Source organism: Lathamus discolor, chromosome 8 (assembly GCF_037157495.1).
Source record: "Lathamus discolor isolate bLatDis1 chromosome 8, bLatDis1.hap1, whole genome shotgun sequence".
Lineage (NCBI taxonomy): Eukaryota > Metazoa > Chordata > Aves > Psittaciformes > Psittacidae > Lathamus > Lathamus discolor.
The window spans coordinates 15,503,021-15,526,154 of NC_088891.1; the positions used below are offsets into that span (position 1 = coordinate 15,503,021).

The following is a 23,134-nucleotide window of genomic DNA, read 5'->3' on the forward strand; positions in this document are numbered from 1 at the left end:
TTGGAAGAAATGCAAGGTTACTTTCCTCCTTTCTTCTGATTTACTAGTCAGTGCTTTTGAGAACTGAGCATTAGAACCAATTATAGAGAACAGTATCTTTAACAAACATATAATTTATTTTTAGTGTTAGTATTTAATAAACAGTAAACTCGTACTCTTAGGGGGAAACTGGTGAGTTTGGCTGGAATAATCTGCCTTGTTTTTTTCTTTTCATACCTTGGTCATGAAAGTTGCTGTTCTCTTATCCCATTGGACTTTACCCCCCCACCCAACTGAGCCAACTGATGCCCCATTCCGTTCTCCATCTGCTTTAGCAACAGCTTTCAATGTTAAGTGCTAACTTAAGGATTTAAAATGGGATCTAAGCCAGCCCAGACTGTTACACATTTTGCTAAAACTTTCTGGCATAGTATTTTTTTGGGGATAATGTCCTTTCTTTATTGAAACTCTTATTATGAATAATTGCTAAACAGGCTCACTGTTGTATTCTGTTCTTACAAAGGTAAGTTCTCTGTTTTGTGGTTTTCCCTGGTGCAGGTTGCTGACATAGTAAAAGCAGTTGGTAACTGCAGTTACAATCAGCTGGTGGAGAAGATAATTTCTTGTAAACAGTCAGACAACAGTGAACTGGTTAGTGAAGGTGGGTAACTTTCTTCTGTGCTTTATCAAAGTATCTACCCTATCAAATCTTAGTTTTGTATTTTGTATGTGATGTTGGTATATAGAGATACAAGTGTGAAGAGCTACATCCTTGTTTGCTGAGCTTCCTCCCTGGGTGGGCAGACAGTACCGTACTTGTCTTCTAAACTTCCTGATGTAATTTCCAAACCAAGGATCAGCCTTGTTCTCTTGGATCTATTAAATATACTTTTTAAAAAGCTGGAGGGAACTTCTTTTCTGAAAAGGTGTTGTAGGCAGCACTTCAATTTCAACTTGGCTATTTATTATCTCCTATAATTAGAATATGAATTATACACTACATGATGACAAAGTAAAAAGCAGTAATACTAGAAGTGGATATAGCATTTCTGAACATGAGAGGTTTATCTAAAATGCTGAGGTTTCTGTACTTTCAACTCATTATCACTTCTCTAAATGTGTTCCCTTAGATTTGTGGCAATATGGGGCATCTTAGTAGGGAGGAGATGGAAAAATATTACCATTGTAACCAGGTTGTGTATATTAAGAAGTACGTAATAGACACATATAACAGTATGTATTGCTTTTGTAGGATTTGTAGCTGAGCAATTTCTTAATAACACAGCTACACAGCTGACATACCATGGACTGTGTGAGTTGACTTCAGCTGTCCAGGAGGGAGAGCTTTGTGTATTCTTCAGGAATAATCATTTCAGCACCATGACCAAATACAAGGTATATTCAGCATATTTGTCTTTATTGTTGTGGCTTACATTCTCATTTCAAAGCAAATCTTGGTTTTCCTCATTCTGGAAATAGAAATAAATTCCAGATTATGGCCATATGTAGGTATGGCTTATGGTGAATATAAGGTCTGTAGCAAATGTTACTTCAGTTATTGATTACAGTGTTTTAGATATTGGGATGCATTCTCACTTTAAATCTTCTTGTAGCTCTTCACTTTGCGTGGTTTCCTGTGTTAACTCCCTTTGCGGTTATGTATAATTACTTACACCTCTTACATGGCTTAAATTTACTTGCAGTGATTGGCAACAAAGAAGTTAATTAATTTTTTGTTTCTGAAGATATAAAACTTTGCTTTACGTTTGGGCTAATGGATGAGTAGCTCCATCATGTTGTTCAAAATGCCAAATGTTTGGAGAAGTTGAGGGGAGCTACAGTACTGGTTCCCTTTGTTAAAGGGATTATTTTTTTGAAGCTGAAATGGGGAAAGGAAAACTGTAAGAATTGTGAAAAGAGTATTCCAGGATAGGAAAAGCAAATGACAACTTAGTTAATGCTTCTGGGACTCCTCTGAATTTTAACTGTAAGAACTAAATCCTAAGAAATACTGAATTAAAATATTTGAAGAATAGTATTATTTATTAGTTGTGCATTTTAAGCTTTACTGATTCTCAGTCAGTATGGCTTTAATCTTGTCCCTTTTGAAAACACTTAGACTGCTGAAATGCTAAATTTTGGAATTCAGAGCATTATTCTTGTGTTTCATAGTCATTATAGTGACCTCTTGCAGCTAGTGTTGAATTTTCATGTTATCTGCAGGCTTTTAGTTTCTGAGGCTGCCATTTTTAAACATTGTTGTTCATTTTCCTTTGGACTTCTGGTGAGTAGTACATTACAGAATTTGAGATATCAAGAAACTTTTAATAAAGATGTAAAATCTTTATTTCTAAAAGTCAGCAGTAACCTTTCTGTCTGTTTCTAACCTACCTAGCTATTTGCAATAGATATATAATTCATATCAAAGAAGTCAGAAATAGTCTAGGCTTTTAGCCAAGGTTAGCAATACAGAAACTATTGGACCTCCCAGATAACATACATGAAATCCAAATGTATCGTCACAGAGTTGATAATTTTCAACTACATTACTCTTTCCTTTTACTAGGTTTAATGCTAGCTCTGCAGGTTTTTAATGGAGTTTCCTTTACGTCACAGTTTGAGCAGTATTCAGCAATAGCTGGACTATGGTGAAAAGTCCATCAATTATGAAAACTGAAGACACAACATATACCAGAGAAAATGGAAGGTGTAGAACTTTTAGGGCAAGAACTATGCAATATGTTTGCCTATCCAATACTGCCCTTCCCTCTTATGCCTCCATACCAATATATGGAAACAGACAAAAGAAACAGTTGCAAAGTTAAATGGAAGGGAATTATACCCATAATAAAAGCTAAGTGCACATAATAAAACTTGTGCGGTTTTAGAGACAATGACAGTTTGAATAAGTAGCAAAAATATATAATTAAAATCCCTTAGGTACATTAGGTCATTTAAGTATCAGTCTAATGAAACTGAAACTTTTATTTGGAAACTTTCATGTACAGATGATACAGTGACTTGTACAATGGAGATACTTCTGAAGTTCAGCTTTTTTTTTTCAGGCCGGTATTTTAGAGAAGGGGCTTGGATTTCAGTATGTTATATTTGAAGGATTTCAGTATGTTATGTTTCAAAGGAAGCAGAATGTAGGCTGATCTTAACTGCACTTATTGGAGGAAATTTAAAGGAAAAAAAACAGAACAAAAAAATCCAAGCCAGATCACTGATCCTTTTCAAAGGAAACGTGGAAGCCTGTTCCACGTTTTTTTAAGTGCTTGTGTTTTCTGGAATCTGCTTTAGAATTGAAGAGTCTGTGTAATTTTAGGAAAGAAAATACTTGGTGATATTGAAATAATTCAGAGAGCAAAATTCATAAATTGGAGTTCAACAAGTTCAACGTAACAGTTTTTCTAATTGAACAGATGAACCAGAATAGCCTTAATTCTGCTCTTTATTGGTGCCATGAAACAATCGTATGATTGTGATTGAGCCATTTTTAATATTTGTGGTACTTGGCTGAACAGATTACTTTTTTCAAAGTTGTATTAAAGTCCCGTCCACATCCCATCTGGTGAGCTTGGTTTAGAGATGGTAGATATTTTCTGGTTTTAAGTCTATGACATATGCATTTACCTGTTGTTCCTTAAGAAGGGATAATCTTGTGGATATTTTAGAGCAGAAATGGGAGAGGTGGAGACTGGTAACATCCTTTGTGCATGTAATTTGAACTTTCTGGGTTTGAAGTGTTTATTACAAAGAGTTTGCAGTATTTATTATTTGACACATAGTATAAATTTAAAAATACAAGATTTACTGAAACTGATAACACTACCCAGTTCTTCTGAGTTTAGAGTGGCTTTTTGCTGCCGGATCAAAGGATTTTTACCTTGCTTTTGGATTGCCTGTTTTAGAGGGCTGTTTTACTCAAATGAGAGTTACTTGGAAGTGTGAATAAACAGTGCAGTATTCTGAATTCTTGTGTCTTTGGTTTGAAATTTCTTTCACAGGCTGCTGTTACAGGATGTTGCATAGTGACAAGAACTCCTTGGAAACAATTGGGGTACTAGTTGCCCAATTTCTGTGATTTATTAAGCTGGTTAATCTACTCACGCTTCCTTTGTGTCCACTGTGTATTGATTTTTTTGGTTTTGCATGGATAGTAAAGGAATTTGTAAGGAAAGGAATTGGAGTGACTCCTCATAAATGTGGCTTTTTTATTGTTACTAAATTAACAATAATAAAATAGGTGGTTGGGGTTTTTTGCTCTTAAGTACTTCTTGCAAGATCAGAAATAGAATGGTTGTGAACATAGAGCAACATTATGAATTCCTGGTGTAGAGTAAGAAGGTATCAGTGCTTTATATATTGTAGGCAAAAGCTTATTAACAGTCTGCTAGCAGATATTTAAAAGGCATTTCTACACGAGTTAGGGATATGACAATACTTTAGGCTTTGAGCTGGACAATTATAGGTGAAAAGTATTAGAAAACTTAAAAATAAGAGTATTTGATTTATGAACAAGAGAAAAAGTCAAAGGAAGAAAATTGGTTTTAGTTCACTGTCACTGTATTTGAAACCTTTTGTTACTGTTTTGAAGTATTCCAGTTTAATATATGGACACTTCTAAAAGGTTAATCTTCAGCCAGGTAACTTGTGCTTTTTTTATGAATCTTTCAAATTCCTGACTCTGGGAGTAAGAGTTAAATGGAAGGGTCTCATTCAGTAATGTATTTGGTTTTAGTTACAGCTTTCACGTCAAAATCATAGATTCATAGAATAGTTAGGGTTGGAAAGGACCTCAAGATCATCTAGTTCCAACCCCCCTGCCATGGGCAGGGACACCTCACACTAAACCATCCCAACAAGGCCTCATCCAACCTGGCCTTGAACACCACCAGGGATGGAGCACTCACAACCTCCCTGGGCAACCCATTCCAGTGCCTCACCACCCTAACAGGAAAGAATTTCCTCCTTATATCCGATCTAAACTTCCCCTGTTCAAGTTTTAACCTGTTACCCCTTGTCCTGTCACTACAGTTCCTAATGAAGAGTCCCTCCCCAGCATCCCTGTAGGCCCCCTTCAGATACTGGAAGGCTGCTATGAGGTCTCCACGCAGCCGTCTCTTCTCCAGGCTGAACAGCCCCAACTTCCTCAGCCTGTCTTCATACGGGAGGTGCTCCAGTCCCCTGATCATCCTCGTGGCCCTCCTCTGGACTTGTTCCAGCAGTTCCATGTCCTTTTTATGTTGAGGACACCAGAACTGCACACAATGCTCCAGGTGAGGTCTCACAAGAGCAGAGTAGAGGGGCTAAAAAATTAAATTCCTAAAAAATAATGGAAGCTTGATGAGTAAAGTAGCAATAGTAGAATAATGGTGACAGTGAGCTTTTTCAGATATTGCTAGGAGAAGTTTTGAAGTAATCTTCCTCTAAAGACTTGAGTGTTGTGTTGGTATTTTTTTTTAACTGCTGAGTTGATATTGCAATGTAATTGTGAAGATTCACAGATTGCATTTCAGAATAGACCATCAGTTAAATTCAGTTTGTTTACTCAGGTTATATTATTTAATGTGGTCTTGAATAATAACTATTTTACTAGTCCTCTTCTGAAAGTGGAATTAAGTTTGCATAATACAATATGTTGTCATTTCTGTTTTGGACAAAGTCTGAGTTATTAGGATCACGTTTATGCCTATGGAAAAATATGTAATATTTTCAAGATTAATTATCACCTACAAAAGAAAAGGGAATATGGCAATACTGTATTAGACATCTGCTGAAGTATGATGCATGTTAGTTAATAATGGCAGTTCAGTTATCAGATTGTTCATCTCTTTCAGTACTATTTGTCCATTTGCCTGAGTAGTCATTTATTCTACTTCCTGTCCCTTTAATTGCATATTAATAGTCTTGGTTCGTGTGATTATACAGTAATCATTTTCAGCTCTTAAAGATGTGATTCTTTTTTTTTTTTTGCCTTTGCTTTTCATTACACAGATAATAAATACATCAAATGATAATTCCCTAGATCAAGGAAAAACAGGACTGTAAAGAGGGGATCAGTTTGGTAAGAGTATCTTAGTTCAGTTGGAATGTTTTTCCCACTGGTGTGACTGTAATACAACCTATTTTCTTTACTGAAAAGTGACAAGATACTTACATGTTTGGATTTTTAACTGTGTGTGTTGCAGTTATGTTTTCTAGTTTATAAATACTGGGATTCTATTGCAGAACTCAGTACAGACTTTCAATCAAAGTATATTTCATTGCAATAATTACACTTTTTCCTTCGGTGTTTAAGATGATGTCTGAGTTTGGCATAGTAGGGGTAATGTATATAACTTCCTAAAAACCTGTTTAAATATTTTTCCATTTCTTAGTAAGTGTGCAGGTTTTATTTCTCAGGATTACTCTGTTAAATCAAAAGGTGCTTACCTTTTTAAAAAAATTATACTTAACAGTTAAAACATTCAGATAGATTAGAATAATCTCAAGAAAGCACTCATTCACACTGATGTAAAATATATATGACCCCTTAATAAGAACCAAGGGATCTGATCCAGAAGTCCAAGAGAACATTTAGATTTTAAAGGATAAGGCTTTAAATGTTTGTCTTTACTGTAAAAGCTATTGATCAGATGTTTGGTTTTCCTTTTCAGTTTTCTAAACTGCTGGGAACTTGGTAATTGGCTTCAGAACAAGTGCTGTAAAAGCATTAATTCTAATTATTTACTCTGGTCATGGAATTAAGCCAGGAAAGGAGGTCTTGTGTGCTGCAGGTGATGTTACTGGCTACATCTGCTTGCATTTCAGAGTAGTTTTCTGTGCAAACCAGAGACTAAGAGACTGTTCTTCAGGAGAGTAGTATTGCTTTTATCCTTCCTTAGCTTTATTTCAAGCTTTTTATATGTGAAACTATAAAATCTGGGCATTGGTCTACAATATCTAGCTATTGAGTCTTAGGATAAATAATTACTCTTAACTTTACTGTAGGTACAGATTACGTCAACAGTTATGCACTTAAGAGTTTATTTTACTGTTTTGTTCCCTATTAAGAGCAGGTATTAGTTTCTATTACTACTAATAGTATGTGCTAGTACTTTTGGGGGCAGTGTTAACCCATGAGACTGTATTCATTAAAAAGCCAAACATTTAAAAATAAACCTTAAAGATAAGCTGGTAGTACTTTAGAAATGGCCAGTTAAGATTTTATGAAGGCAGAAACACATTTATTTTGTAAAGTATGATGTTGTTCTTTGCAACGTGTTTGAAAAGCGTATTTATGTACATTCGTTACCTTAATTGCATGACTTTAGTGTGCTGATCATCCTGTTTCACCTTTAACCCTGACTAGAAAGTAAATGCAGAATCAGCACCGTGATTTAATAAGTAGAATACATTCTGATTTTTACCTATTTTAAAGCCTCCTTCCTAAATTCTTACTTAAGTGTAAATGACTGTTTCAACACTGGATAATTCTTACTGATTCTGTCACTGTGTGCCCTCTTAAACTTTTCCTTCTTGTGTGTTGCACTGAGTGGAGCTGAAGTGCAGAAACTTTGGTAGGCTGCAAATGTCCTGTAGAACTACTGGACACATCCAGTCGGAAATCCTAGTGTTACATTATACTGATTGCATATCAGTGCCTCTTACCAGAGGCTGATCTGTTAAGGGATGAAGAATGGTGGCTGGTTCCTGGCACCAGCTGTATCATTACTTAGTGCAGCTCAAATTTAGAGGCAATGTGAAGGTCATGTGATAAGAGGTTGAAGGTTGTATCATAAAAAGCTTTTCATATATCACAAAATCCCCTTGGTTGGAATTTCGCTGTGTCAGTGAAGCTGGCACATGAGCCTTTAGAATTGGGAAAAGAACATGCATTGGCATTAAAACGGTGCCTGTAAAAACAGTCTACCTATGGCCTTTATTTGCTTGCTTCAGGTAGAGGGAACAAAACATTCAAGTTTTAGGAAGACTGATATCTGTGGAGATGCTGCCTAGTACAAACAGAGCTCACTCATATTTTGTATATGAAGCTGAAAGCTGTCCAGTTATTACCAAAAGTTATGTATTAGCAGTGTTACAAGGGTCCTTGGGAATCTGTTTGGGTTTTTGGAAGCAATTATACTAATATGAAGTAGAGATCAGAGTGACTGATAAACAAACAAAAAGGGAAAGATGACTTCGGCTCTCTGACCTGTGCTTCCCCATTGTTCTTTCATTCCAATAAAGTGAAAAGGACTCTGTCTCTTCACAAGTACTAGGGAGGCTGTGTTTGTTAGTTTAAGTTTTGTTAAAGTGAAGCAGCATATTTTTAAGCTATGCAATTGGTACTGGAATTAGGGTAGTATTGTTTAGGTAATATACTGATGAGTAATGCGGTTTATTGCCTTTCATCAGGGAGCTGTGTTAAAATTATTATTTACTCTTAAGATGACATTTTAAAAATCAGTGTCCAACTGTAGTTCCACTGAGGAAGCCTTAAAGCCCAAGTAAGAATGTGACTTTTATTTAAGATTGAAACATTTCTCTTTAAAACAACTGCTAGTTTTGAAATGTCTTTGAATGACAGATACTAGATTCTAATCCCGTGGAAGTAATTATATACTTTAATATTTGTGTGTGGAAAGTTCATCTTCTAATAGTTGGGAGATTATGAAAGTATTAAAATTTCTCTATTTCAGTATTCTTAGTAAGCTACACTGAGCTGTTTAAAGAGTAATTCAAAATATATGGCATAATAGAAGAAAACTTGACAGCCCTCAACGCCCTTTATTTTTTCTTTTTAGGTTTTGTTAGAGTCAATGCACTGGAAATTGCAAAGGTTCAAATACACTTTTCTTAAAGAGTCTGTGATTTAGGTTTTCACATTTTTTAAAGACTTCTTTAAAGACTTATATTTAAGTTGCTGTGAAAAAGGTATTTTGTACGAATTGGAGATGATGTGAAATTACTTACTTTTATTTTCTTTGTGTGGTTTTTAAGCATCAGTAGTAGCAATCAGGTTTTAGGTAGGTTTCCAAGAGGAAAATAATCCCTTGGATCATGTTATGCAATCAGACCTACTGCTGACAATTATATTTATGTCTGTAAGCCCACCTGTGCTGTGATAACTGCTATTCCAAAGCTTGAAGATGTAACAGTGTCCTGTGTGGGTTTTTTACTTGTTCCCTTTGGCCTTTTGTATAAGCACATCTTGTGATACTAGGTAATATTAGAATATTAGAACAATTGCTGCATGTGAATCTTCAAAGAATATCTACAGCCATAGAAGGGATGGCTGTAACTTAGTAGGATGGGAAAGATCTGATTTACAGACAGTCTTCTAATGACTTGAAAGAAATCTGTGAGCTCCTCCTATACTTGTTGAGTAGGGGTGATGTTTTCATTTTTTGCCTGTCAACCTATGAAATCATTAGAACAGGAACTGCCTTGTGTGTGCCTGTGGTATATGGTTGTTAGCGTAAATAACGTTCTTGCTTTGGAGTATAATTCTAAAAAACATTATAAATAGGGTAAGATTAAAATCTAATTTAAATTGAAATTTAAACACGGATTTTTGTGCTGCTTTGCTGTCCCTCAAACATGCAGCTCCATCTCCTTCTAATTGAGATCCACTTCTGTGATTTCCCATTAATTTCAGCTCCTCTCCCATTCCTTCTGCCTAAACTTGCATTTTGTCCTCCTTGTACCTTGGCTTCTGGACTTGTCAGCATTGTCTCTCTCACTCCCAGACCAGCCCATTTTATAATTTCAGAGTTTAAATCAACAAATTCGACCTTGTGGAACTGTAAAAAGGCCAGCATCCAACAAAAGCAGTTACTGGTGACAACTGATAGCCAGAATTTTAAGTTTAGGTTTTTTTTCAATTGAAATAAACTTCATTCTGTTAAACCCTATTATAAAACATGAAGTCTGAGATGCGGTTGTTTTGAGGTAATGCCTCTTGGATTATTTGGAAAGATCACCTTTGTCTCCAGATCTTGCCTTTGGAATTTAATGCGATTTGTCCTGGGACTTAAAATTTACATTACAAGTCTTGAGGCATACTTCTCAATTGCATTTACAGGGAGATATCAAAGGTATATATTCATGTTTTATATAAATTTTTAGTGACTGTGAACTTTCAGTAATAATACAAAATTACAAGATGGAATCCAGAAACCGTGTGACTGTTAATTTAGCAGCGAATGCTAGTATCTGGTGGTTTAGTGCTCTATACTGATTCATTTATGTTTTAATCTTGCTAAAAAATCTAAATGAATGTTTTACTGGAATGCAGCAGTTGTGTTAGCTGAGCATTTCTGCTAAGTCTAACAGATTGTAAAATATGCTGGTTTAGTTTCACCGGTTTTCTTTATTCTTCTGCATAGGGCCAGCTTTACCTGCTGGTGACAGATCAGGGCTTTCTCACAGAAGAGAAAGTTGTTTGGGAAAGCTTGCACAATGTGGATGGTGATGGAAATTTCTGTGATTCTGAATTCCACCTACGGCCTCCATCAGACCCTGAAACTGTCTACAGAGGGCAGCAGGATCAAATAGATCAAGTACTGTATTTCTGCTTTTCTATTGTACTTCTCTTTTTGCTTGTGACTGTGTATAACAGTACGTATTTTTTATCATATGTCCTTGTGCATATATAGGACTATAAAAAATTCTGTAGCTACTTAGGTTGGGGTTCTCACATGTGCTACTTTGAAGTGTTAGCATGACTTCGGGGAAGAAGAGTAGGGCCGTCAGTGAATAGTTTGGGAAATCTGATTTTAACCTCTTGGAATCTCCTTCTGCAAAGAACTTAGGTGAAATGTCACATCTGCCTTGTATATGGAAACAGAAACAGCACTGCGAAACTTCTGCCCATAACAAATTCATTTCAGGTCATTAATATTGTCATAACTGAACTTTGCCTTCTGATGCCCACTTTGCTGACTGTAGGACAAAACTCACAGTGGATCATGTGTGATGGTGGTCATTTGTTTTTTTAACTACATAGAATTAGTGTCTAAGATGGAACTCGTTTGTAATACGTGAGTGTATAGCAAGAAGAAGCTCCTGGGAAACCTGACATTTTGAGTAAGCGAAAGAAGTTTATTTTCATAATAACCACCATTAATGTTTTTTAAATACTGGGGAAAAAATGAATAAACAAATGGTTTTTAATAAATTAAAGCAGTGCATCTCTTGCAGAATAAAGAGTCTGACAGAGGTAACAGTAATAAAATCTTTACTTCTACCTAGAACTCATATGAGCTGACACTGTCTTTTGCTGCTGTCCAGGTAATGGAATTGAGAACCTAGTAGAGATTTTATTTATCAAAACCGCATATATACAAAACATAGCTCTTGTGTTTTGTATGCTATGACATAGGCACTGTGAAAGGAAAAATGTAAAGTAGCTGTTTTCAGCCTTTCTGCAGGTGAGGTTATGGATTTGTTCTCAAATTCCTCTTTTCCATGAGGTAAATCTGTTTGAAGATGAGGCTGTAAGAAAAGCGAGGTACTGTGTAGTTGCACATGCTGAAAAATTCACTGATGTGACTTGACTCTTGTCTATGTGAAAGAGCATTAATAAACAAGTTTACTGTTTAGGATTACCTGATGGCATTGTCTCTACAACAAGAGCAGCAAAATCAAGAGATTAACTGGGAACAGATCCCAGAAGGAATCAGCGATCTAGAGCTAGCAAAGAAGCTTCAGGAAGAGGAGGACAGGAGAGCTTCTCAGTACTATCAGGAACAAGAACAAGCAGCTGCTCAGGTCCAGGTAAGAAAGCATTATTACAGACTATGATAATGAATTTTACAGAGTGTTAAGTTACATACACATATCTACATTTGTAACTCTTTTGCACTGGTAAGACTATTTACATTCTGTATGACAAGTGACGAGATGACTATAGGAATCTTAAGAAATATGCTGAAATTGTTGGAGTGTGCATGTAGATATGGCAGTTGCTCCTGCTTAAATGCTAAAAAGCAAGCTTAACCAAAGTTAGGGTTTCATTCATATGGTTTAAGTTGGAATAATGGGATGAATTAATATGTAAGGTTACATAGATTGCATTAGCCAGTATTTATGTTATTTGCAAAACAGCATTCAAACAAGAGCTTTTTGATAGTTGTCAAAGTTTGGTCTTTATTTTGTCTTACAGAAGTTTGTTGCTGTACATTTTTAGGTGTTTCACTCTGATACATGGTTTTATTCAGTCCTGTTTCAAATTAGGAAATTTATAGTTTCTCCCTGTGCAACTTCTGTCCCATCCCTATGAGCAGTTACATTACATGGTTGGAAAATGTGATTCATGCACGTTGATATATAAAATTACCATGTAACTAAATCTTGTGTGCAAGAGGCAATGTTTTAAGTTAGTGTTCTGGATTTGGGGAGTTCTTAACCACTGAAGACTTCTGAAACTACTTTTATTTACAAATAGGTGAAAAATCTGTATGAAGGCTCAGTCTTTGATGGCCTAAAGCATCAAAACCTTTAATTGATGTTAAACACGAAGCAAGTTTTGGCAAACAAGTCTTATTTCCACTGCGTGTTGCTTTAATAAATCATCAGTAGCTATTTTTAAGACACAGATACACTACTGCTGGTTGCAGAAAGGTAGACCTGAACAATCTGCTTAATGCTGCCTAACAACATGCACTCACTTGCAGCTGTGAATGGATAGCAGCTGGAATAGATGACGAATTAACAGAGTTTACATTGCCTTTGTATAGCAGCTCCCTTGCCAAGTTCTTAACTAATTTCTAGTCACAGAAAGCTGCTGCTTTGCCGTATCTAGCTGTCAAAACCAACACTTCTAACTCTGCAACTTCTGAAATGTGGATTATACTCTTAACAGAAGAAACTAGGAAAAAATTCCAGTACGGTAAAATAGAAGTGTCAGAAAATACTGGAAGCCAAATTTTAGTATTGAAACAACTGATCTGAATATGTGGATACAATGGAAGGGACTTACAGGACTTGAAATATATTTTCATTCCCAGCTGAATTAATTTCTTAGAACTACTAAGTTTTGGCAGTTCCAGAGTATTCATACAGAGAGACCCTACCTGAATTCTGCTGGTTCGCGTAATAGTTAAACCTTCTGTTCGTGAACTTGAGCATAGAGCAATACTTCAGATTGCATCTACAGTGATGTTTGTATTGTTCACTTTATTTTTTCTACATAGCAAGTACAAGGCGCTGCTTCTCCAGCAAGCGGAAGACAATCTGGGAGTAATGAACGCAAACGAAAAGAGCCTCGAGAGAAAGAGAGAGAAAAAGAGAAGAATAGCTGTGTTCTCTTGTAAGAGAAAATGGATTTAGTCTGGAGCCAAGTGCATGTCCTCAGAAGCAAAAACAAGGAGTAAAAAGGAAGACAAACCTGTTACATGCCGCCTGTGCCTGATTACCCCATAGATTTTGTTCATGTTTCAAGAGAGGATGGGTGACTTTGTTACAATCATACAGACTTTCTTCAAAGTCATGGCACGAGCTGCTCAAGATGGAATTCCAAATCACAGTTGGATGTGGCTGTGCTTTGAGTTAGTCATAAGAAATACTGCACCTTGTAGCTGAACACACAAATCTTGGCAGTTTTGTGTCATAGTGACATCCATTACTCGTTCCATCAGTTAGTAAGCTATTTTATCTTCTACTCTGAACAAAGGAGGTAATTTGTTTTGTGTAAGACTTTTTCCTGAAGTCTTTACACTAGCACAATGGAGTTCTGTGTTACTTACATGGTATGAAACTATATCTTAGGCTGGGTATAGTCTTCATGAAACAGGAGCCTGAATAACAGCTGGGCACTGCCTCCTCAGTGTGTCCAGATTTCCTTGCTTCTGGATCTGGTATGTTCGGTTTTTTGAACCCAGATTTATACTGTGTTACTGCTATCATTGCACCTCCTGGCCAGCTTTCTTGCCCCAAGAATATGTGAGCTGATAGGCATCACACAAAAAAATTGTCATAGAGAATGGGGCATTTATTTATAAGCAAGATGAATATTGTTTGCTTTTCTTGCAATTACAAACTGGGTATGGCAACTCAGATGTTATCAGGGTTAAACAAGTAATTTTATAAGTAACTTCTTTTTTCTTTTAGTATTTTTTCTCTTGTAGGTAAACTGGACCAGACAAGTTCTTATTTATTGACCTCTCTATATGATAGGTGAATGATGAGAAGTGACTAAGGTCTACAATAATCGTTATTCTATGTAAGAATGCAGAGTTCAAATAACTATCTGCCTTTTTTCCAGAAGTACCTTGAACTTTAACATGATGCTAACATGTCCACTTGTATATTTAAGCAAGTGTACTGTAGATAAAAACACACTTACTTGTTTTATAAATCATGTATTCTTAAAAAGCACACTTCTGAAGGGTGGTGAGAAGCAAGGCTGTTCTCTGAGAGTGGGAAGGTGGTCAGGTGTAATATTTTGTTTTTAAATCACTAACTTAGAATTTTTGGAAAGCAGATTTTTCTAATTTATGGGAACCAAATAAACATGTTGTGTCTTGTAATATTTATAGAATGCAGGAACAGAACTCTTGCTGAATTTTGAGGGAACTGCAGATCTTCCTCCACTTTTAAGTCAATAACAGTTACCTTCCTGCGGAACCTTTTTGATAAAGATTTCTATTTAGCAATTTGTAGATACTTTTGAAAAAGGCTGCTTCTCCTGGACAAGATACGTATTTGTGCTCTAAGCCTGGGTAAGTGCATTAGTATACAATAATCTGGAAAAGCGAAGGCAGACAGGTGGGATGTGACATTCCTGGTTTCAGGTGTTTGGAGAATGTCTGAGGGAGAGTGTGTCTAAACACACGTCCACCAGTAAGAAGCTGCTGTTACGAACCTAGAATGAAAATCAGAAGGATAGAGGAAGAATGTCTTACTAACTAAAGGGCCAGTTTGTATCGCCTTTTTCTTTCATGCCTCTTTTGGTTTTCCCACTTTTGTTACAATTTCCCTTTTATAATAATGAAGTAATGAACAGTAGGAGGTCTCTAATACACAGAGTGTAAATTTAAAGATTTCTCTATTATCTAGAAAAGTCATGGCAAGAAAAGTAACTTTAATACTTAATGTATGCAGATAATTTTCTGTCAAAGCAAAGGTGGACACCTTTTTTCCTTTGCAGCAGCCTAATTTCTTCAAACAAATTAATGTGATGGAGGATCACCAACATAATGACTTACCTACTTTAAACAGATCAGAAAATATTCCAGTAGTGTCAATAACAAAGGCTTTAAGCCAGAATGTTGTTTAAAAACATTCTGTTGCTAAGATTTTTCCAAATTTGTGTATTTACATTTATTTATTGACCTTGAAAAATAAATATGTCGCGCTAAGTGTTTGTTATCTTATTATTTTCAGTGACAGTACTGCCACTTTAAACTCCTTTTACAACAAATCTAGCTGGAGCAGCATTGTGGCTATTGCGTGTATCTTTTCACCCCAAGATACCTGCTCAGATTAGAAGAATTCATGTAACATTTCCAGTTTCAGACAGATGTGCCTGAAACCTAATACACTGTAGTTACAGTAATGTTGTCATGTGGTCACAGAGGAAAAAGAGGTAAATGTCAGTAGTCATCATGAAGTCTGAACTCCCAGATAATTCAGGTTTCCTTTTGATAAAGGAGGAAAGAGTTTCAGACTAGATGAGATGGCAAACATGCCATTCAAACAGTTCTCTGTTTATATCCTTTTTTTCTTTACAGGTCTTGAAGCTTTGGAAATAAGGTAAAGGATCTGTGAAATCTAGGACATTGTTCTGCACAGGCTGAGCTTGTTAGCAGCAAAAGTTTTAAGTGGATGAGCTTGTTAGTATTCAAAATGAGACGCATCTGGAAGCTTTATTTGTACCCCACTGTGACTAAGCACTCCAAAAGCAACTGTCACAGTTGGTATCTCTGACAGTATCTGATGATTAAAAATAATGAGCAGAATTGCTTTTATCTGTAACAGTGAGCTTTGAAAACAAAATATTGATGGAGTACCAGAAAGACAATGTTTACTTCTGACTGCTTCATTTGCCTCTTTTTTGAAGCTAACGTTCTGGTGAGAGTGCAGATTTATACTTTAAATCTGCTGATACAATTTAGCATGCACATGCTCCAAATGCCTACATAATATATATGAAAGTGTGCAGAGAAGTAGAGTAGAACTTGTTTTCCACTAGATAAAAGCTAGCACAGAAGACAGAATCCTACAATTTTTTGTTGTTGCATTGTAGTTGTGAAATAAAGCTAAATACAAGTATTCCTGGAATTAGCAAAAAACAAAGAGCACTGCCATAGTGATAAATGTTTTTCTAAAAGGCACTTTGTAAATGCTCAAATGAACCGTTTTTCTTGTGACGCTTATGGAATCTGCAACACAACACAGCAGATCCAGAGGAAGATTGTAACACGAAGATAAAATTAGCATTCCTGAAAATTCACTTCAATACAATGCAAAAAATACATTTTGTAGCGAGTCATCTAGTCAGCATGTGTTCAGTTTGTCTTTACAGAGCTGCTCTTGTGGATCACAGGCACACAACCTACAGGTGAAGCATATGCTCTTCTGTGTACACTTGCATTGGATTGGTAATCTCCACTCCCATTTGGTATTTCACGTTATTGTCAAATGCTTCTTTAAACTTGTACACACAAGTTCTTGGAAAAAAAAATTTCCAGTATGTAATAAAAGGCAATTTGAGTTCTTGAAATTGAACTTCTGGGTGTATTCAGCAGGAAATACTCAAGTAAAAGGTGAAGATAATGTACATTTAATTGAACCTTTCTTCTTTCCTGCTACAATAGACCTGCAATACAAAGCTAGCTCGTTGCTTAGATCAGCTTTCTTACCATTAGGATGCTTATCATAGTCAATTGCTGAAGTTTATACAAAGTACATTCTTAAAGACAACATACTGAATTAAGAGCTGTATTCATTTTATGTAAGAGTAGTCTTTAATGTTGTAACTGTAAGCAGCAGGTGACTCATGAAATGCAAGTTAACTGATGCAGTATCAGCATTACAAAGCTTATTAGAGAAAAGCAGAAGTAACAAGCCTTAGTTTGGTTGCAATATAATGCTGACATTTCTTCCATCTATGCTATGATAACAAGACCTCAGTAGCAAGAAAAGTCTGACACTGAAAAATGTTCATATAGCCTAATGATAGCAAATGTCACATGCAGGAACTTAAACATATGCATTTTATCTTGTGATTTCAGTGCAGTTACTTTCTTTGAAGCATAATTAGCAATAAACTGTTAGCACTGTTGTTTTGAGTGGGAAAATTTGGTGAGATGAATGACACTGTTATACAAAATCGTTCATACAGAAGTCAATTTGATGTTAACTTTCATAGTGTTTTCATATAGCTTCTTCTTGTTCACAGACTGTTCTGATAGTTATCCAGTAAAAAAGGAATGCATTTTAAGTTCAACTGTCAGCTGCTTTGATGGGGAAGAAGTGCCATAGGGAAATGCTGAGGGGGAAGGAGGCTGGAACATTAAAGTCCCTATACCACCTTTTGAGATTGCTTAGGGATTTGCCCTTCATTTGCTTTTATTTCACACATAAACAGCTGCAGCACAGCATGCAGTGGCCAAGTCTTCTCATATAGGTAAGGTCCAGCAAACTTATTTCATAGTGGGTTGGTACTGTCTGTCCCTGTACACTCTGTTTTGTGCTCTCATAATGCTTGTAGGTTGAGCTGTTCTGACCCTGTGATAATTCACAACACTTGTATTAAATGTCAGTTCCCTGCTGTTCAGTTCTGGTCATTATGTCAGCTCTTACCACCTCTGCCCTAAGCTCTCTTTACCCTGGAGAGAGCTCTGGAGAACTTGCTGAAACCTCAAAGTTCTTTACTGCATTTACAGTTCTCTGATTTGTAGTTTTACTTGTGCTAATGGAGAAGCTTCATGTGCAGAAATGAGAAATTCCTTGGATTTTTGCATATTTAAGGACTTTAGCTTAATTATCTTCAGAAGTCATGATCCTGTGTTTAGCTCTACTTGCCAGCAGATGAATTCTCAACACAATGTTGTTGGGTTTGGGAAATCCATAGGGAACAATTCAGACCAGTTTCAGTACTCAGATCAATTGAAGAGCTTGCTGGCTTAGTATAAACATTATGCTCACAAAAATGTTTATAATTTTTGTAAGCATAATTATTATAACAATACAATGAAAATAAAGGTATTGTTCCCTAATCTGTTGGTGAAACGTGAAGTGAGACACTGCAAGCGCTTTAATCACTAGGTGAATCACACATTTAAGGAAGCAGGTGGTGGTGGTGTGGATAGGAGCCTTGCTGGGGCTAAGGGTGAAATATGATTGATATAGTCAAACACTAAGCCAAATGTATACAGATCTTGGAAGTGGACAGGGACACAGAATCATGTAAGTTATACATTTGTTTTAATTAAACTCTTAACTGTCCTTTAGTGCTGACCCTGATTTTCAGTTTAGGTCCCATCCAGCTCAAGTTGTACCTATTGTGAAATTCATAAGGATGGGAAGTGATATACCAGTGTCATGATCATGAGGTGATGCCTTTAGCTCACAGAATCTTAGACTCTCCATCACAGAGTTGGATGAAGTAATGTGATATTTAGTCTGTTTCAACTTGAAGTTCCTATTCTCTTTTCATTTTTGAAGCCATTCATAAAGCTTGCATAGACTTAAGAGTTAAGCCTTCAGCTGTGATATTCTGAAGTTGAATTATGCTAAGCAGTCTTGAAAAACTTCCACTGACATAGCTTGGCATTCTTAGATTTCTAAATGTGTTTCAGGAAAAGCTGGGATATCTGCTAGTTTTGTCTGCAGCCTTTTTTATGGCTCACTGGCACATGCCAACGAAAGGGTCAAAACTGCAATCAGAAGAGTGTGTCAGTGAACTGAAACGAGCTGAGTGTGGGTACATCCTTGGGTTTGGGTCACTGGTGATTTGGGGAATTTCCAAAATAACAATATGAAAACAGACCTTTTTTTCCCCCTTTAGATGAACTGTCCATATCCAGTCAATATTTGCATTGAGTATTTTTTCTTAAGGCTTGCTTATGTGCTCAAGTCTGTGAAGCTGCTGAATTAATGTTTATGCTTGTAACCTAGTAAATACTGCTGAGCATACAGATAGGAACACTTCTGCCTTCAGGCACAGAAATAACACTGACAATCAGTATTTACGCTTACCAACTCTGATGCTTTTACATACAATGGATGTAGAGTAGTTAAAGGAAAAATCTAAAGTTCTTTACCATTGCTAAAATGTTATTTTTGGCAATGGCAAACTATAAAATTTAATGGAAACTATGAAGTCAGAGATAACAAGGTATTAGTGGTGTTGTGCACTGCATCTCAATGAATACAGAATAGGCAGGAGTTGTACAAGACTAGCTGTGTTAGCCAGATGCTGTTGAAAGGCCCCATTTGATTTGATGCCCCAGTTCCTTTACTGTAAATTCATGCAGCTCATGAATTTATGTCATGAAGACACAGTGTAGTTTAAGTAGACATAACCATGCCATCTTTAGCTACTGCTAATAATTTTAATACCGAGGACATGATGATACGGACTGCTCCATGTAATGTATTAATTCCAAGTGCATATTGTCATTAAGTCTGTATTATAATTTAATGTGCCAGCTATAATAAAGCTAGCGTGATTACTTCTGTCCATGCTATAACTGCACTTCCTTTCTGTGGAAGAAATACAGAAAATTAGATGACTGTTTTCCTATAGACTTTGAAACTACCTTGAAATGCTCTTTGTAACACTGTCTTTTTCGGTCTTAGGAAATTAAAGAACATGTAGAAGTTTCTGCAGAAATGTAATGATTTGACACAATGTTTTTCTTGTCTTGTATGTCTATATGGAATATAGTATTTTTTTTTTAAACCCATCTTACCATTTGATTCTGTAAGAGAATGCTGTATTTAGTTATATATGCTGCAGTCACCCTTTAAAACTAACCGTTTCATAAGTAGCAAACCTAAGCTGTAGAAATTTCACTGGAAGGACTGAATAAATATCAGGAAAAGAATTATTTCTAAACAAAGTAATGCAACATTTTGGTTTTTTCCTATGGTCTCCTGTGCACTGCAATAGCAACAGGTCAGGGCTGGCTTGTAGTCACAGGACTTAGTGGTGGCTGACTGTATCTTAGGATCCTTTCAAACTTCTCGAGCAGCATTGCAATACTTGACACTTGTCCTAAATCTTTTTCTATTAAACGTCTATTCAGTCCAACTTCACACCCCCAGACACAGCCACGAGGAGGAACAGGACACTGCAGTGCAGACTTACTTACACCAGCCAGTTCTAGCATTTATTGAAATGTTTCATAGTTAAGTACCAACGTGTACCAGCTCTACAAGCAGAGTTGGGAGAAACAACTGCTGCACATGCAGCTTCAGCTCTGCCTGTGTATGTGCAGCTTCAGCTGGAGCTTCCAAAGGGCTGAGGAAGCTGATGACCAATACTATTCTTCTGAAAAGTCACAGACCAAATATAGTTTAATCTATGCTGGGTTTACCTTTGTTTTTCTTTCCAAAAGAGGAAAGCTGCTGTTACATTATCCTGTGCAATCTGAGAGAAGAAATTCAGTTCAATTTTGCATTTAACTGTGTCTCCAGCTTTGCAAGCTTTTCCGCATGTTACCTGTTCAGCATTTTAAGCCTATTGCCAATAAGACTTCATTTTCTATTTCATATTTTGGTGTCAGGTCATCAACTAGTCTCTTAATTGTGGGGCTTTTGTTACTGTAGATCAGCCAGAGCCAAAAGGGGCTGGTTTAATAATTAACTGTTTTGTTTACAACTGAATTCTAGTGAGGTCCTTCAAAGTTTGACAACAGGTTCTATGTGAGGTAAGTAAATAAAAATGTTTTGGGTTTTTGGCCAGTTGCACCCCTGGCAGACCTAACAAATGAGTTGTAATTGTAACCCCCTACCCCCATTGCTATTGGACAAATTATGGCACTTGTGGATGGTTTGAGGTTTTTTCCCCTCTATTTCTGCAGTGTATTGTCACTGGTTACAGGTCAGGCCTCAAAACAATTGATAGTGGTACTTCAAAGTCACAGAATGTTAATACCTTACAGCAACTTTCTTTATAAGGGAATGAACAGTACTGTCATCAGTTCCTCCACAATAACCTTATAGAGCTTTAAGTGACAGTTCTGGTTTATCTTTCATACTATAGCTTTCAGTGAAAGAAGCTCTCATCAAAGTGTACATACATAATTTCTGATTATCCTTTTAGCTGGTCAGTAGATGCATAGCTATTTGTACAACATTTGATAATCACCTTTTACACAGACATGTAAGCTTATTAAAGAAAATATGGATAAATCTGAAGAAACAGAATCATAGAATTGATTAGTGTCAGAAAAGGCCTTTAAGCTCATCTAGGTCAAATCCCTGCCATAGACCAGATTGCTCAAGGCCCTGCCCAACCAGGCCTTGAACACTGGCAAGGCTGTTCCAGTGCCTCATCACTCTCAGAGTAAAGACTTTCTTACTTGTATATAACCTGACCTTACCCTGGTTTAATTTGAACCCATTCCCCCTTGTCCTGTTGCTACAGTCCCTGATGAAGAGTCCCTCTCCAGCATCCCTATAGGCCCCCTTAAGATACTGGAAGGCTGCTATGAGGTCTCCATGCAGCTTCTCTTTTCCAGGCTGACCAGCCCCAACTTTCTCAGCCTGTCTTCACAGGGGAGGAGGAGGTGCTCCAGCCCCCTGATCATCCTCATGGCTCTCCTCTGGACCTGCTCCAGCAGCTCCATGTCCTTCTTATGTTGAGGACACCAGAACTGTACATAATAGAGTGAGGTCTCACAAGAGCAGAATAGACATACAAAAATGAATTCTACAGAAGTTGCCCCTAGCTGAATGGTATTAAGTCAATTTATTACATTAACTGTCTTGACTGGGTCTTTTTAGATTCAAATTATATATCTATATAAATACCTGTGTATTTTAGGGAAGTTCTTAGAGACACACAGATTACTAAGTCTTCAAGAGGCCATGCTTAGACCCACCAGAATTGTGCAACTGCCGTGATGAACCATCAGTGTAGTTGTGAGCCTGTTAGTTACCTAATGTCTACCTTGGTCTCTATAGCTGGTTTTAAAAGGAAATCCAAAAATCAAAGATAATGCCAAGCTACTCTACATTTACCAAGAGAGGGAAGAAGTTTTTAAAAATCATAGCTTAGAAGTAGACGACATTGACTCTGGTTCTGCAGTATCAGTTATACCAACGTATGCGCCTGAAATCCTTTTCATCCCAATGTTACACCATTATCCCTTGTTGTAATGGCATCTAGTTCAACTACTGAATGTTTTGCATTTTAAAAGCCTTAATTATTTTTATTGTATTAATATATTTTTAAGACTATAAGGAAACAACATTTTCCTTGTAAATAGTTAAAATAATTTTGAGCACTTAAATAATTTCCAGAGAAGTCCAGTGCTGTATCTTAATACTCCTGTTTGTGTGAGTGAAGAAAACAGTATTACATTCTTCTCTCTTTTAAAGTGTCTGCAGTTATCAGTCTCTCTATAGTTTAAGGTATTTAACCTTCTGAGATTTATTTTGGTTAACAGTCGTCTGATATCCGTTGTATGTAAACAAATTTAAGTGAGCAAAAAATAAACTTTTCATTTAGGTACTTATGTTCTTTCCTAATAATAAAGGTTGGATGAAATCCTTTAAAAAAAAAACAACCCTAACAAAACACCTCACTGTCCTTTTCCAGACTTCTGATCTAAGTATTTTATAAATTCAAGGGTTTGGGCAGTTTTATTTCAATCAGACACCCCCCCTTTCCCATCACCCTAGTTTGTTCCAATATTTTAAATCTCTTACACACAGTAACTTTTATTTAAATAAGCAAAAATGTCAGGAAATACTATTTATGCATTCCAACTGTTAAATGATATATCTAGACTTCTTCACTGTTGGCAAGATTAGTTACAGCTCCAGTTCTGTTTTTGTATCTCTCTACAGCTTTTTCTTTTAAAGTTATAAACTTTCATATTTCCCGTTTGATCCATTCATCACTACAAATTCATGCTAGAGCAAATGTTTCTGTATGTGTTGTCACACCTAAAGCAGTAGGTGCTCCAGGCAAACGGATATGTAGTTT

At 36.4% G+C, this 23,134-nt stretch overlaps 1 protein-coding gene across 1 annotated transcript in view; it reads left to right on the top strand.

Annotated features, from left to right (window-relative positions):
• The window catches only part of MINDY2 (MINDY lysine 48 deubiquitinase 2), a 35,775-nt gene extending 13,118 nt beyond the window's left edge, over positions 1-22,657 (top strand). Inside the window, exons 5-9 of the mRNA XM_065688589.1 lie at positions 538-640; positions 1,232-1,374; positions 10,356-10,529; positions 11,572-11,745; positions 13,164-22,657. Of these exons, the coding sequence (XP_065544661.1) occupies positions 538-640; positions 1,232-1,374; positions 10,356-10,529; positions 11,572-11,745; positions 13,164-13,283 (714 nt within the window). The 3' untranslated portion in view covers positions 13,284-22,657. The remainder of the gene's footprint in view (positions 1-537; positions 641-1,231; positions 1,375-10,355; positions 10,530-11,571; positions 11,746-13,163) is intronic.
• The last annotated feature ends 477 nt before the right edge of the window (positions 22,658-23,134 follow it).